General features: G+C 39.6%; 1 protein-coding gene across 1 annotated transcript in view; it reads right to left on the reverse strand.

The window, feature by feature from the left end:
• The window catches only part of MTHFD1L (methylenetetrahydrofolate dehydrogenase (NADP+ dependent) 1 like), a 150426-nt gene that overhangs the window by 29625 nt on the left and 103549 nt on the right, over window positions 1–17252 (reverse strand). Inside the window, exons 25-26 of the mRNA XM_063124539.1 lie at window positions 10278–10385; window positions 9622–9774 (exon numbers count right to left, since the gene is read on the reverse strand). Of these exons, the coding sequence (XP_062980609.1) occupies window positions 9622–9774; window positions 10278–10385 (261 nt within the window). The remainder of the gene's footprint in view (window positions 1–9621; window positions 9775–10277; window positions 10386–17252) is intronic.

Here is a 17252-nt window from a genome sequence, read left to right on the forward strand (position 1 = left end):
ATAAATTGGATGCTTGTCCATATCTGAATGTGCACATCTTCTCTCCACACTGCATTACTTAACGGCTGAATGTGCTCCTAAATGTACCTTCTAATGCAGCCACTATTCATGAATAACTGTGTGCTAATAGAGTTGGAATCGGGACCAGAATTCATTTGGTTTGTGACTGTGTTTGTTTCCTATCTAATTCTTTACTTTTTAAACAAAACAAAAAAAGCTAATAAAGTTTTTTTAAAAGCAATTGTTTTTAAAAGAGGAATATTAAATACTGTACTTAAAAAATAGAAACAAAATCAAGTGGAAAGCTTGTGTTCTGAATAGCTTGAAAATACACATGGCTCTGGTATTCTTCTGATATAACTGTTTTCCATCTTAGACCAATACCCATGAAAACATGCCAGAACACAAAATCCATGTGCATTTTTCAAGCTATTCAGAAATCATCTTGCCTGCAAAATGTAAAATAAATTTCCTAAACAAGACACAATATAACCTGATGGTCATAAAACGAGAATATCAAAAACTTTCTATAAAATTAAAATTATGTAAATATTTTTAGATAACTCTTAAGTTCTGTGCAAGATGCAGATAACCTTGGGAAGAAATGGAAGTTCATAGGAACCTGAAATGGCTTTTCTAGAGCCATTTAAATTGTTCCAGTTTGTAGAAAAGATAGTACCCTATCCCTATCTATCCAGGTACTTCTAGAAGCTTGACCAATTCCCTTGAGACTAGCAAAAGTTATTTACTGTACACATTTTTTGCATTCTTAATGGCTGCTGACAATTCAGGGGAAACCCTCTATGCAATTAGGGCCACCCACATAATAAACAGATTTCAAATGTTACAGTAGTGCCACTATATGAAAACAATTTTCTGTAGCCTGTATATGTATATGGAATGTAAGAATCTGTTGTGATAATTGTTTATACAGAAAGAGGGGGGAAAGGCATGCATTAGTACTGGCAACAAGCTACCAAGTAGTACTGCTGCACAAGTTCAGTTCAGTAGGGCTCCACTGAAATATACAGAAGCAACAATTATTGCGGTTGGTAGATTCTATACATTCATACATTATCACTGTGGTGTAGGAGTCACTTCCATGCAGTAAGGTCCCTGTTTATGTACCCCTATATACAGAAGTCACTGGGACAGGCACATTGTATGATTATGTCCTATGCTAATGTCATCCCTTCCCCAGTTCCACCATATGATTCCAGTACAGAGTTCTATCTAGGTCTGAAGCACAAGGAAAGAGCTCCTTTCAATAATGGATGTGGCAAATATTCAAGTGTTTCTACAAAGAAAGGTGCATTCAACACATTATTTGCTAATGGAACAGCAACAGTAATAAGTGATAAGTAAACTCTATTTGTTACAAATTACTATATTCTTATTTAGCTCAATAGTGTCTCTAGAGCATCTGGTAAATTGGCACCATGCTGGGAAGAGATGAGATATGCTTATCTCATTTCTTCCACCCACCCCCCTTTCCTGCATCCAAAACTCTGCATTCTTTTTTTGAATGGGCTGGCTGGCTGGCTGAAACCAGTGACCCCTTTGAGATGCACCTCTACATCATTAGGAAGGTGAGTTCTGCTACCAAGTAATTTTCTGTTTTGTTAGCTAGACCACTGACATCAAAAAGGCAGATTATTGCATGATTAGACAAAACAAGTTTCAGTCTCTACTAAGGGACTGGATTTTATTGAACCCAGATTCAATCCACTTTGCAATGAACTCTGCTCTGGAAAAGTAACTAGATGTTAGCAGGGGGTTGGACTCGATGGCCTTGTAGGCCCCTTTGAACTCTGCTATTCTATGATTCTATATTGACTTTATTTTATTTGGAACTCTCTCTCCCTGCCTCCGTGTGTGTGTGTGTGTGTGTGTGTGTGTGTATGTGTGTGTGTGTGTGTGTGAGAGAGAGAGAGAGATTATTCCCCCCTTTTCCCCATGTATGCATGGAACATAAGATTTTTTAGGATGTTTTAACAATGTATATTATGTTTTAATTCAGTTTTATATATTTTATATTTACTGTCATTCCCCACCTTGATCAAAATGGAGAGGCAGGTAAGACATAAATTTATTATCATCATCATCATCATCATCATCATCATCATCATCATCAGTCACCCATTTGTAGAAACAGAAAATGAATGCTCTTCAGCAAACCAACTGGCCATGTCTAGAGGGTCTAACTACATCACCACAGTGGTTAAAACCCCTATCATTTACTGAAGTGGGAAATGATAAATCCATTTTCCTCCCTCAGATATTTATTTTCCAGAAAGATTCCTGCAGCTTTGAAATTAACCCCTTTTCTCCTTGTAATGCTCACTGGAAAACCCCTTCCTTGAATTTCCCCCTAAAATGAAGTGATTGAGAGCAAAGATGGCTGGTTAATTATAAAAAAACCCTAGAAGTCGTCCTCCTGAGGGAAATGAACCCTTCACATCAGCCAAAGGCGTGCCAAACCTTTCTCGCAATGGATTAGATAAGGAGTGTGAGCTGACAGTTTTCCTGGCAGTAACAGAATGGAGAACAAGTAATAAGATATGATTGGGAGAAGAAAGCAACAAGATCTGAGGGGTCTGTGAAGCCTTTTGAAATGATTCAGCCACTCTTTCTAATCTAACCCCCACTTAAAATTAAAAGCCAGAGCACAAGCTGAAAATTCCACCACCGCTAAGAAGAACTATAGGGCTAGTGAACCAAAATAGTACATACATCCCTGAGTTCATCATCTGTTTAATTTATATTAACATAGCTGGCTTAGGATTTTGTATTTTTGGCTCTCAATAATGATTAAAAGGGGCACCTTAACCCACAGAAGTATAAAAACATTAAGCACACACAACTCTTCTACTGAAATGAATCTTAAAACATATCCGATTTGGCTAGAGTGAACCCATAGTTTGTTTTAGTCTTTCCACCTTGCGCGTGCTCACACACACACGTTTCATTATATTAGTTGTCCACCCAAAAAGGCAAGCTGCTGAATGAATGTAATGCACTTCCCCGCCCGCCTCCTATATTTTGCTTCCTATATTTTAATGGCTCTGTGCATTTCTACTCTAATATTTGGCTGTGGGTGCTTCTCGACTCAAAGGGAAACGTTAGAACTGTTCTACATTCAACAAGCATATTCATGGTTCCTTATGCTGTTCTTTTAAACAATCCAGGCAAAAATTACAGATGACTGCTAAAAAGGGAGGTGAAATATGATGCCCTGAAGTGATACATATATGGCCTCACTGAAGTTCTGAATGCATCATATCACTGAATGCATCATATCACTGACGCCATTTCGATAGGTTAAGTGGGGGATTTTGGTTTGAATATACGTCCAGTCATTCTGACCCTTGCTTGGTAGATAAAGGCCACCACATAGAAGAAACATTCTTCAGCTATGAAATTGTTCTAGAGTTAAGCCATCTCATGCTGCATAAGGGACCATAGAGAAGAATCATTTTGCAATATTTTGTGCATGCACATGCACAGAATTTCTCCAAAATGGCAAGTATGTGAGTGCTTTCCCCCTGTATATTTTAACTTCCTCTTTGTGGATTCTTCCCGTGGTAGATATACAGAATCTCCAATAGATTCTGTTTTTCTTTCACCATCATCCTGTTTCAAAGTTGTTTTTTGAAGTGCTATTAGCAGAGCAGCACATAATGGCTACTAACATTGCAGTAAATAAGAATTTGTATGGTTCTGGCGGAAAAGCAAACAAACAACTTCACGATACCCAAAGTAGTAGTGTCTCATTGTCTCATTTCTCTTTAAACTTTCCCCCTATATTTCTGGCCTCCAAAAACACATTCCATTCTTTATGTCAAACTTATCAAAATTAAACTACCTCCAGCTGCCAAAACAGCTACAAGAAAAAAACGTAACTGTATTATAAAGTGCTTGTAGCTAGCTGTGGATTTTCCCCATCTACTACAGCATTATGATATAATAAAACTCAGCATATGCAAAACAACGAACAAAACAACAGCAACCCTGCATTGTGTAGCCCAGTACACATGGAGGTTAAATAATAAACATGTATGCTACCCTAACACATTATATAATTAGAACCAATTATCAAAATCAACTGAAGAAAGTCAGGAATTCAAAGCAGGAAATGAGAATACTGTTGACCTTTTAGACTTAACACAAATGACCTTTGTAATGCATTTATATTGAAATATGGCCTATTTTGCTTTTGTGCTTAAGGTCTGTTATGTGAAAGTTTGTCACACATCAAAATGCAACTAATTACACAACTTCTCAAATTAGCTTTACAAATCTGCTCACACGTATAGAAATGGACATTTCACCTTTCAGAGTATGTTTTTCAGAAGTCAGGCTGCGAAGAGAAAAATAATAATACACATATATGATAGCTGGTGTTCAGGATCTAGACATTAGGAGATGAATCTTTGGTCTATCTAAGCTAGTAACGTCACTTTTGACGCCTAAATTTCAGCCACAATCTCCCTAAACCAGAAGAAGGCAACTTTTTGGGCCTGTGGGCACATCTGGCAATTTGAGAAACTGTCCTAGACACCACCACAGAATGTGTACCATAGGAAGCATGGCTAGTCACAAGGGACAAGTAAACTGCACAAATACTTACAAGACTGAGGCAGGGTCTAATCACCAACACTAAACAAATTCTTTGAAGACATGGTTTTCAATGTCAGCAGAAACCTTATTTCATAGATGGCAAACTCTTTTTCGCTTCCTCTGTGGGATATGTAGGGCACCTCGGTGGGCAGCAAGAAAGGTGTCTATGGGCACACTGGTGCCAGTGGACATCATGTTGCACGTGGGCAACATACTTCCTATCACTGCTGTAAATATAAAAGGAAATGCCAGGGACTGAGTTGGACACATCAAACATGTAAACAATGGACCATACCCATGGAGCAAACACAACCATAGCTTCTGTTCCATTTTACCTATATTTCCAGAATCCTTTTCTGTCATTCTCTGGTGTAATTTTAATTCTATCCTATCACCACTACTTGTTTGTTAAGCCCCACTCTTGTATTTCATTTCTGCTATGACCGTCTTAGGGATACGTCATACACTACAGCAAAAAGGGGTCAAATTTTTACTATATGATGACATTTTCTGTAACATTTGAAGAACATTTGTATGACTTAAAGCCCATGGTAAACAATGGAGCTGTCACAGGTCATGTGAAAATGCAGCAAACCACCTTTGCTGTAACATATGAAGCTGCCCTTCCTTTGAAACTTCTACATGATATAATCTTCTTGGGTCTGCTGCAAACAGATTTCACAACTGCCCAAGCAGCACAGCTCCAACCTTGAGGCAAGAAGCATGGAAGCATGTTGAGATAGTTTAACAGACTGCATGCTGCTACTTGCCCGGGGCAAATAAGTCTAGTGTGCTACCAAGGCAGCCCTTTGCTTTCTCTATGTTAGAATAGTATCGGCAGTTAAAGATGGTAGCATGACCTTAACTATATGGCTGACAGACAAGTGATCATGTCACCTCTGTGTCCTACACATTTCCTAAATTCTGTACTAAATGTACATTGAAATATATGGTAAAGCATGATAGTTCTTATTAAACTTTTCAAAAACTGGCAGTAAGATCTTTCTTCAAAAATTCCACTGAAAGAAACTTTCTTTGTCAATATTCAGCAAAACTTTAAAACTCAGAATAGTGTTAAAATAGTTAATAGACAGCATACATTTGAGGTAGCTATTTCCATTTAACTCTATGAAGATTGACTTGACTCCTAACAAAAACTGCACAAATTGAAGACTTCCTTTTATTTGCAAAAGGGAGTCTGACCCTCTGCTGGAAGAATAGAGAGTGGAGTGATTCTCCCTTCTCCCTTCAGCCCCCTGACCACCCCCTTTTACAGAAGGCTCCCCAAAACCCTGGAGCAAATTTTCAGAGGTGCAAGAGGAAGGGGAAATCATCAAAAATCGCCTCTCTCTCCCGCCAGTGGGAACATTCCATGAATCGAACTCTGCTGAGAGAATGTTAGCTAGGATAGAAGTCATCAGGTTTTATTAGCATATCCCAAGCCTGTACTAAGACATCCTCCTCTAACATTGTGTCTGGTAGACAGTTTGGACTACAATGACCATCATCTGCCACCACTGGCTATCCTGGCTGTGGCTGATGGGCACTGTAATCCAACACATCTAGAGGGCACCCTGGTGGGGAAGGCTGGGCTAAGTGGGCATAACAGAGCCACCTTGTTGAAGCTAAGCAGGTCAGAGGTCAGGTTGGTGCTGGGACGGAAAACCTCCCTAGAAACCCATATATGCCACCTTGAATTCTGTGATGGAAGAAAGTTGGGATATAAATCTATAAAATTATAAAACAAACTACAACAACATAACAAATATCATTTTCATACTTCCAATGTGGGCTGTGATACAAAGGAATTATAACTCTTCATAAAGGTCAATGGTCAAAGAGGCATCCTTTATTCAAAGGGCAGGGACATCTTACGCAACAATTCCACCAAAGCAAAACATGGCTTTCCCTCCTTCCTGGGATTTATATCACACCCTGCCATCTACTTCCCCAGGGTGGCTATGCATTCCAGGTCACAAGTGTATAGAAGTACCTGAATTGCTCCAGACCTCTCAAACCAGGAACTGAAAATGCTCTGAAAATGGAGAGTGAGGCTGCAGTAAGCTGAGAAGAAGACCCACTGAATTCATTGGGACTTACTTCTGAGTAGGCATATACACTGTGATTTATAATGTCAACCAATGACTCCCAGACAAGGGTCAGAACATGATTACTTGGGGAAACTGTGGTCCAGTAAACCTAAAATGTCTAACACTCCAATACTTGTGCGACTTTAATATATACATAATAACAATAATTAGGTGGAAGTATTTATATTTCATAATGCTGTGATTAGAAAGTGAACATTGGAAAAGATTCTCCTTTAAACAAAAAAAAAAAACCAGCTTGATAAGGAGTGACTTCAAATGCTGGCACAGTAAAATGATGTTTATCTCAACTCTGCATGGAGGCAAAGAATACAACTCTGTGAATAGTCAGTGGTGCCTCTGGAGTAAGCCAAAGTTGTGTACTTACATATTATATGGAATATACCACCACCACTAAAGTAGGTTTTAATTTTTGTGAACCGCCCAGAGAGCTTCGGCTATTGGGCGGTATAAAAATGTAATAAATAAATAAATAAATAAATAAATAGATTAGCTAATATGTGGGAAAGTACAAAGCTGCAATAACTTTGGGTGGGGATGAGCTTGTTCACAAGCACTAGAGAATCCAACAATTCTCCACCCAAACATAATTCACCAATGACCTCACCAGTTTCCTACACACACTCAACAAGCCTTCCTGCCTGTTCTCTGTATAGCCAAGCCATGATGTCAACAGTCCACCTGCAAGAGCATACTGTAGCCTCTCGGTCAGGGTCACAGGGAGATGAGATAAAAGCCATGCCAGCATTAATTAAATTTCCTCTGAAAAAGTGTGGTATCTTTCCCCCCCCCCTCCTTAAAAGGACTCCTCTATTGCATAGATATCCCCAATACAAACTCAGTTTGCATTCTATAAAGGTAATATATTATAAAAAGGAGCTCCAAAGGTTAGAAGTTGCTTTAAATCTGCACATTATAAAAACAGTTTCCATGAAAATAGCGGCATTCCTCCCCGCATATTACTTAGAAATGCAGAGTTTGGAAGCTCAAAGTACGCAGTGTGAGTTTGGTGGGGGACGAGACCTGACCAGCTAATGTCTCCGTGATTTCAATGGGTCTAGTAGTAATTTAACATTTAGAATTACTCATAACATTCCACAAGTCATTAACAAGTTTTTCAAGAGCATACAAAAGGGTTGAAGTCACATTATGGATCCCCTCCCTCTTCGGGAATGCTAACAGTTTTACTGCACTTGTAGTAAAAAGGACCGTTTCCTGGCCATATACATAGAAAGCATATTCCAAGGCCAGAAAGTCCTCATGACAGAATTTCCTGAGCTCCAAAAACACATCTAGTCAGGAATCACTTCCTTCCTTGTGCCCTTTCACTGGTAATGAAGAACAATAAGTCAGATACTCTCAGTCCCTCCCCAATGTGCTGCTAATGTGAGGAAACTAGGCTGTGCTCTGGGATGATGAGATAACACCACGGGAGCACTTTCTTCTGACATGGTTGGTTGGGGCTTGGGTTCCATCCCTAGTACAGTTGCATACGATATCTTCATAGTTAGAACTAATTCATGCCATGAAATCATGCTCACGCCCATACACATACACATGCACACACAAACAAGCGAACAAACCTGGCTTTGCATGCGTTGGAATAGTCCTTAGTTTGATACAGTGAAGCCTTCAGGTAAAGTCAATCACACCCTAGGTATGCCCTGCCACTGTGCATCCCTACAGCCTCCTGAGGTAGGGATATGTCTACTCCATTCCCTTGAGGAGAGACTGCCCCAAAGAAGGGGAAGGGACAGCTGCATAACTGCCCCTTTGAGTACTCCCTGCTAGCTTCATTAGCTCAGTTCACACATAATGACAACCTATGGGTTGTTTTAACCACAGGTTGGGGCCTCGAGCAAGGGAATGAACATGTTGATTCCCACGCACTTACCACTTTTGAATTAGGTTTAATCAACAACCCAGGAATGTTCCTGGTTTGTTTGATGTGATGTCCAAACTTGGCATTCTGGGTTGCTTAGGTTTAAACAATCCAGAATTTAACCCAACAATGACCCATGGTTTGTTGTCTGGGTTCAGATGTTACGTCAAACAGCCCAGTTCCTAAGTTTTTGATTAAAGCTGATTGAAAGCCGATGAGATGAGTGTGTGGGAAGCCGTGTGCTTGCTCATGGCCCCACCGAATTGTGGGTTAAATAACCCATGCATTGGTGTTATGTGCAAACCAAGTCAAACTGTGTTGACTGCAAAGCTTATGTGCTGGTTAGGGAAGTCTTCCACCTACTGACTGAAGATGGTACTTCAGGCTTCAAACGCATGAACACATTTAAATTAATTAATGCATTTTAAAATAATAAGTAATCATAAGGTGCATACCCCTAGGGTTTCCTAAGCATGCAAAGTTTCAAATGTCTAGCTTTCACAGTGTTGGTGCTAACGCACTAACAGACAGACATTCTCTTTTATTGTTATAGCAGAAATAGACACACACCCCTACCTATAGCTATATATTGATAAGACAAACAAGCTCAATCTGAAACTAAAAAAAGGGATCATATATTCTACATTTCATAAAGCTTTACAGGGAAAGAAATGGCTAGGGTCTCACTTAGGAGCTGATCCTCACAGCATATCACAAATTGCTCTTGAAACTCTCCCCAGTTTCAAAAGTGGCATTAGTGGATTGCTTTTTGAAGAAACACAAGTCAAAAGTCGCTTCCCGGAACAAATTTCAGCGTTCTTTGGATCCCAGCCAATATATTTCAATCAAAATATATGGGTGTAACTTGCATGTTAATGTATATTCATCTAAGTAGTGTGGTCATTTATTTATTTAAGGCATTTCTATACAGCTTTATACCTCAACATTCCCAAGGCAATTTACAAAGCATACAATAATGGCTAAAAGAGAAAATTCAAATGCAGTACTCACTGTTCCCACCAGTGGATATATAAATCCAGCTCCAATACTGGCCCTCACATCACTAATAGGCAGAATGAAGCCAGTGGGGACACCTTTCTTCTCAGGCATGTGGGAGAGGGACAGGTGAGTTTTTGCCATACAAATCGGCAAATTTCCAAATCCCTGCAGAGAAGGGTTGAAAACAGACAGGTTGTCAAGCTTGTGAGTACCCAGCTCTGAAACAACCTCCATAACCAAGACCCTGTGCCAAAGTAACACATTATTCTTCAAAACCAAGGCTACAGTTTATGACTGGTATAAATTGCTAAAGAGTAGGAATAAGCCTTGGGCTCATGAATCATTCTTCTGTTGACAAAAAAAAAGACACACGGCCCTCTGTGTATGTATACACATGCACACGGCATCACAAATTATTTTCTACATGTGTGCAAGCATGCCCTACACCAGTGGTACAGAGCCTCAGGCCTGGGGGCTAGGACTGGCCCTCCTAAAATCTCAATCTCATTCTCTGGGGTTCCCCAGATGGCCATGTACCCTTCGCCCTGGCCCCATACACCTTTCCCCCCGGACAGCTTTAATCTATCATTCAAACAAACTTACAGAATTAATAAAATAACAGGAAATGACACCTACAATGCATCAGTTGCATATACCCTTGTTTTTACCTGTTCACTGTAACGATCTATTTGAGATTGTGCTGCCGGAGACAGCTCTATATCCTGAGCTCCATAGATTTTCTGTGCTATGATTCTTATTTTTTCAACAATGGGAAGCTGTGGAAACAAAAAGGATGACAGAATTGTAATACACGTTGCCAAAAAGTCTTAAGGTGCTCTCTTGGGCTGGAAGGTCTGCTTGACAGTTTTTGGAGCAGATTTAACACCGAGTTATGATACAAAATACAAAGTGATAATAATCATTTAAGGTACTTGCTGTGCTGGGAAATGGTTTCTGATGCCCTTTCTTTAGTGAGAAGAAAACAGATAATCGAGATAGAGATGAAGATGCTTAATTTTGTATATCTCAAGTGTCTCTGGAAGTCATATACTCTGATGTAGAAGGCCTTACACAATGCCTGCATTTACTGAGGTTGGTTTAGCTTAATTAGAGCTGAAGGGAAAATATTCTGCATTGGCCAAAGGCGATCTCTAATTCAACATGTTCTAAGGTTCAGAACTGGCTCAGGCAAAGTCCTGCATAAATACTTGTGTTCTCTCAGGGGTTCTCTCAGCTATTACTTACACAAGCAGATGTGCTATCTCATCATTTACAATCTCCAGAGTCGAGACTAGCTTCAGCAGCCTCATATGCTTTAAAAACCCACGTATCTGACAGGTATAGATATGGGGCTAGCCTGAGCTTTATAGAATAGAATATTTATTTCTTATTCGCCTCTTGCTCTGGATTGAGGCGGGGAACAACATTAAATACAAAATCACAATAAATTGCATAAAACTGGTTAAAAACATATAAAATAAAATATTAAAATAACAATTAGACATGTTAAAAATCATCTGGGTAGGCCTGCCAGAAGAGATCAGTCTTTATGGCTTTCTTAAACTCGGCAAGACTATTAAGACGATGAATCTCTCCCGTCAGGGCATTCCACAGTCTGGGAGCGGCAGAAGAGAAGGTTCTCTGGTTAACAGTTGTCAGCCTAATTTTGGCTGACTGGGGTAAATTCTTCCCAGAGAACCTAAGTGTGTGGGGCAGATTGTAGAGGGGAAGGCGATCCCGTGGGTAACGTGGACCCAAACCTTGCAGGGCTTTAAACGTATTTTTATTTATGACATTTCTTTATTTATTACATTTCTATACCGCCCAATAGCCGGAGCTCTCTGGGCGGTTCACAACTTTATCCTAGAGTATGGTCATAGGATTTTTTTTTCTAAGCTCCTTCTTAAGGTCTATACAGCACCCAAACATGTGCAAGCAGGAGGCAAGCTGCTGCTCTCTTGATATGCCTCAAGTAATTTTCACAAGAGGTCTTTGCTGAGGTAACAAGGCCTGAAAGTTGCACTCCTTCATCTGCCAGGGCTTCCCATTATTCAAGATGCTGTTTTGGGCCTATAAAACCTTTAATGGCTAAGGCCCTACAATCCCTTACTTTCCTTTGTATACCTTAAGGTATATGGAAAACACCTCCTTGACCAAACTATCAATACAGTAAAGGCTAAAAGGGACATTATGTTAAGGGCACAACCCTATTGGGTTGTTTCCTGCTAGATGGAAGCCTCTGACTGAGATTCCTATGCCCTGCTGGGCTGCTGCTCCTTCTTTTCAACTATTTCCACAAGACAGTGGAGTTGTTCTGATGGGGGTGAGCCCAGGGTTGGAGAGGCTACAGGATACAGTGGATCCTGGCCTCTCCCTCTCCCCTCTCCCTAGCAGTTATAACTTTCTCTCATTTTTATTCTAGAGTAGGTGTTCCCCAATTCCTAGCATGGGGGAGGGGAGTAAATCTTTTAAGATTTAACAGCTCTCGAGTAAAAATGAAAAGAAGACATAGCTACTAGACACCTTTTGGCCCTGAGTTCAAACAGCTAGGGAGGCATTCTTGCTCACTCCCCTCATTTATGGAATTCCCCCTCACACACAGAGGTCTGTCAAAATCAGAGCCTACATGCTTCCTGGAAGTCCTGGAAGAATTTCTTGCAACTGCTGTGGTTAAGCAAGTGTGAGATCATTTAACTTCTGTATTATATATAAATATGCGTATAATGTTGTTTCATTATATTCCTTTGTTTTACATTTTTGTTAACCGCACTGAATCTTAGGGATAGATATGAAAATAAACACCCTTCCTCCTTGGAAAAGAGGACCCAAGGGATAAAAAGACGGCCCTTGCTTTATCCCCCACCCCCACAACTGTGTTAACACACATAAGCTCCCTGTATAAAAGCAGTTACTTCAGCTACATTTCATTTCCTGATTAATCAGAAGCTGGAGTTGATGCCTGATCCTCAGAACAGAGGGAATTTTACAGAAGGATGCCTTTGAAATCAATAGTGCATTGATCGAACTGAGACTGGCTTATGGTGCACTAGCTTTGATTGCTGCACTTATGTCTGTAAAGCACTTACAGGATCCCTTAGAAAAAAAGTGCCATAGAAATCTAATGTTTCATTGCTTTCCTGTAAAATGACAGGGCTTAACCTGATAATTATTCAGTTTGGAAAGAATCCTCATTATCACATTGCTTTTAAAAAAAAAACCCAAAGGGGGGAAATCTGATGAACTCACACTTCCTATTAAAACTGAAATTTGTCTATTCCAATAAAGAAGCAAAATTGCTTAAGGGAATACTCATGAACAACTCTTGGAAGCATCAGATCATCTTTGCACTTCTGTGCTCCTTCATTCACATCTTATCCTCTCCCTTTATCTTTATCCTTTGTGCATTACTATCTTGGGCAGGGACTACGTCACCTTTGTCTATATTACTTCGGATAGGACAATGGTTGGCGTTTCAGTATACACATTATAATCTTTTAACTATCTCAATGATAGTTGGCCTAAAAAGTGTCAACCGAAGTCTCAGACAGTCTTGCAGTCTGTATATTGAGTATTAGGTCTTTAGTGAGCGTTCATTCTGCCTCTAACCCACTATTTCTTTTTACGATCATTCTCTTTAGTTAGTTTGCTGTATACACTGTTAGCTATACACTGAAATTAAATGATTTTTATTTCATTGATAGTGTTATCACTCGCTAAAACTGTTGTGAGCTGTCTTTCAATTATGGGTGGTTTATAATAACAAAAATTAAAACAAAACAAACAAACAACAACAATGAAATAACAAAAGAAAAATATGACTATAAAATTATCAAAATAATACAATACTAAAAACATGTTGAAACATTTAAAATATTAAAACCATTAACCAATAAAGAGCCAGCTGTAAAATTCATAATCAGAGCAACAAATAAAAGATTGAATACATGCTGGAGAGGAAGGTCTTAACCTGGCAATGAAGACATCAGGTGAAACTCCATGGGAAGGGCATTCCATCTGAAGAAGAAGATATGGGAAGATGCTTTCCTTCAGCTAGACTGGTCCTAAACCATTTAGGGCTTTAAAGATCAGCACCAACACTTTGACCTGGTTAATATACCCCATAGTGGGCTGTTTTGAGTGTATGAGCTGGATTGCTGTCTATTAATTCTTCCTTTCTTCTTCTCCCCACCCCATCTTTACTAAAGCACAGAACCATTTCATTAACAACATACCAAAATTGTTCTTAAATGGCAACCGAAACACTACTGTTGATGGTTGATTCCCCCCTCCCTTACTAAGTATCTCTGGTATGAATTACTGCTGTCTTGTCTGGTAAATTTAGCTTTTTTCCTAGCTTGCTAGAAACAGTTTCCACTGATTCAACTGATACAACTCATATGCACAAGGTTCGATTCTAGATTACTCTTTCATTATTTTCCCCCTGACATGTCCAGAAATAATATCCTATATAGCATACACACACAGTTTTCAGCATTGATGCCAATGGAGACTTTATTTCAACCCCTATGCATATTTTTAACCCCTACGGAAGTACGTGATGCATGGTGGTCCTGATCCAAATCCAATTTTTACTCTGGACTAGAGTAAAACAAAGATAAGCCCTATGTGTAAATACAACGGCACATCTCTGACTTACCCAAAATATAGTTTGTAGTTTTGTTATAAAAATCTAAAGTCTTTGCTTTGTTTTGATTTTAAAATTTAACTTGGATTATTATTATTATTATTTATTTATTTATATAGCACCATCAATGTACATGGTGCTGTACAGATTACACAGTAAATAGCAAGACCCTGCCGCATAGGCTTACAATCTAATAAAGTTGTAGTAAACAATAAGGAGGGAAAGAGAATGCAAACAGGCACAGGAAAGTGTAAACAGGCACCGGGTAGGGTGAGGCTAACAGTATAGAGTCAGAACAAACTCAATATTTAAAAGCTATAGGGAAAAGAAAAGTTTTTAGCTGAGTTTTAAAAGCTGTGATTGAGTTGGTAGTTCTCAAGTGTTCTGGAAGAGCGTTCCAGGCATAAGGGGCAGCAGAAGAAAAAGGACGAAGCCGAGTAAGGGAAGTGGAGGTCCTTGGGCAGGCGAGAAGCATGGCATCAGAGGAGCGGAGAGCACGAGCGGGGCAATAGTGTGAGATGAGAGAGGAGAGATAGGCAGGAGCTAGACCGTGAAAAGCTTTGAAGGTCAGCAGGAGAAGTTTATATTGGATTCTGGAGTGAATTGGAAGCCAATGAAGAGATTTCAGAAGTGGAGTGACATGGTCAGAGCGGCGGGCCAAGAAGATGATCTTAGCGGCAGAGTGGTGGACAGAGACCAGCGGACTGATGTGAGACGAGGGAAGGCCAGAGAGAAGAAGGTTGCAGTAGTCCAACCGAGAGATGACCAGTGCGTGAACAAGAGTCTTGGCAGAAGAGACAGACAAAAATGGTCGAATCCTGGCAATATTATACAGGAAGAAACGACAGGATTTAGCTACTGCCTCGATATGAAGAATAAAGGAGAGCGAGGAATCAAATATAAAGCCAAGACTACGAGCTTCCTTGACCGGAGTAAGCGTGACATCGTTGACAGTAAGAGAGAATGAGAGGTGAGGAGAAGGTTTAGGAGGAAAAACAAGCAGTTCAGTTTTTGCCATATTAAGTTTCAAACGACAATGAAGCAGCCAGGCTGAGATATCTGAAAGACATGCCGAGATACGATCGTGGACATCAGGAGAAAGTTCCGGAGATGAGAGATATAATTCTGTATCATCGGCATACAGGTGATATTGGAGGCCATGAGATTGAATAAGCTTACCCAAGGGCAGCATGTATAAAGAAAACAGCAACGGGCCAAGCACCGAGCCTTGCGGAACCCCTACTGAAAGGGGAAAAGAGGAGGACGAGCTGCCGTTAGCCGACACGCTGAAAGAGCGACCCTCTAGATAGGAGGCAAACCAGTTATAGACAGAGCCACAGAGTCCAAGGTCATGGAGGGAATCTAAGAGAAGATCGTGATCAACCGTGTCAAAGGCCGCAGTTAGATCAAGGAGAATAAGAACGGAATAATGGCCCTTAAGACTTGGCAGTGAGAAGATCATTGGTGATCTTGGTAAGAGCTGTTTCAGTGGAATGCAAAGGACGGAATCCAGATTGAAAGGGATCCAGAGCAGAGTTACTAGAGAGAAAGTCAAGACAACGAATTTGTCAGCTGAGACAAACAATTAGTAGCAAAACAATGACAATAGATTAAAAAAAGCGTACCAGTGCAGAAAATAAACTTAGAACACAACAATTATTAACCTTTCCTCTTTACTGTAGGAAAAGTAAATGAAATCTAAGACATTAGATATTTTTTGAACAAGTTGCGTGCTTAACTACTGTAGGCAAATTGGATAGGATGACATCACATGTTTGATTTAAAACTTCTTCATGAATGCCATCAAGTATAGTGACACGTAAAGAATGAGATAATGCCCTGTGAACATCTTGGATGTAATTCCTGGTGACCTGGAAACAAGGAGAGTATTTCAGCTGGTAGAGTTTGCCATCATAAAATTAGGCCTCCCATGTGACTCTTGTTACAATGCTTAGATGTCAGCTGTCCTTGCAAACAAAGAGGAAGAAATGCAAAGCATCCTTGTTAATGTAACTTTTGAGTGCACTCAGAATACAGCCAAGTACTAAAAGTTGTACGCAGGAAAATATTCCACTGTCTATTCTTGGCAAGCTCATACCTGCAGTTCAGAGTTCCTTGCTGCTTCATTGCCTACTTTGTAAAACCATTTATTAGTAAAATGTGCTGAAGTCCTAGCAAAGTAATCACATCAAGGTGATTTAGGCTTAAATAATATTTGCATCAGATTTCTACAAAATAAAATATTCAGAGCAGCACAAGTAACTTAATTTGGGACACTCAGCTGACAGCCGCAGGGTCAGATCCAGCCTGAAAGCAAATCTACGCAGCCCCAAATGGCCCTAACAACTTAACTCAACTTAACTCTCTCTCCGAGTTTAAGACAGCTATAAAGACTAGGCTCTTCCAGCAGGCCTACTCAGATGAATTTTAAATCAAGAAATTTGGGTCACTTGGTCACAGTCTTCTCCACTATGAGAGGCACTGTATTTCTATTTTAATTATAGTAATTATTTCTGAGTTTGCATTTATTATATTAGCATATGCAAATATAATGCAAATTTGTGCCCTTATTTTGGGGAGCATGCATAAGTGGCCATCCTACATCATAATGTCTCAATGCATCTGCTCCAAACCTGTGAAGTTCTTTCCCCTCAGCAAGGCCGACTTTGAATTATTATTATTATTATTATTATTATTATTATTATTATTATTATTATTATTATTTTACTACCCAGTTGTCAAAGGTCTCTGGGTGATTTACAAAAGTTTTAAACTTTAAAAATACATTATAAAACATAACCAATAAACTATTTGCATACAAAAACAACTTAAAACAACCAACAATAGCAAATGCCTAGGAGTAGAGGGAAGTCTTAATATGGTGCTAAACAGATGAGTGTTGGGGCCAGGCGGATTCCACTGGGGAGAGCATTCCATGTATGATCTTACTATCTGTGACAGGTTCAGATCATGTGGAAAATCTGCTTGTCAATTAGTA

This window comes from Elgaria multicarinata, chromosome 4 (genome assembly GCF_023053635.1).
Source record: "Elgaria multicarinata webbii isolate HBS135686 ecotype San Diego chromosome 4, rElgMul1.1.pri, whole genome shotgun sequence".
In the NCBI taxonomy this organism is placed as follows: domain Eukaryota; kingdom Metazoa; phylum Chordata; class Lepidosauria; order Squamata; family Anguidae; genus Elgaria; species Elgaria multicarinata.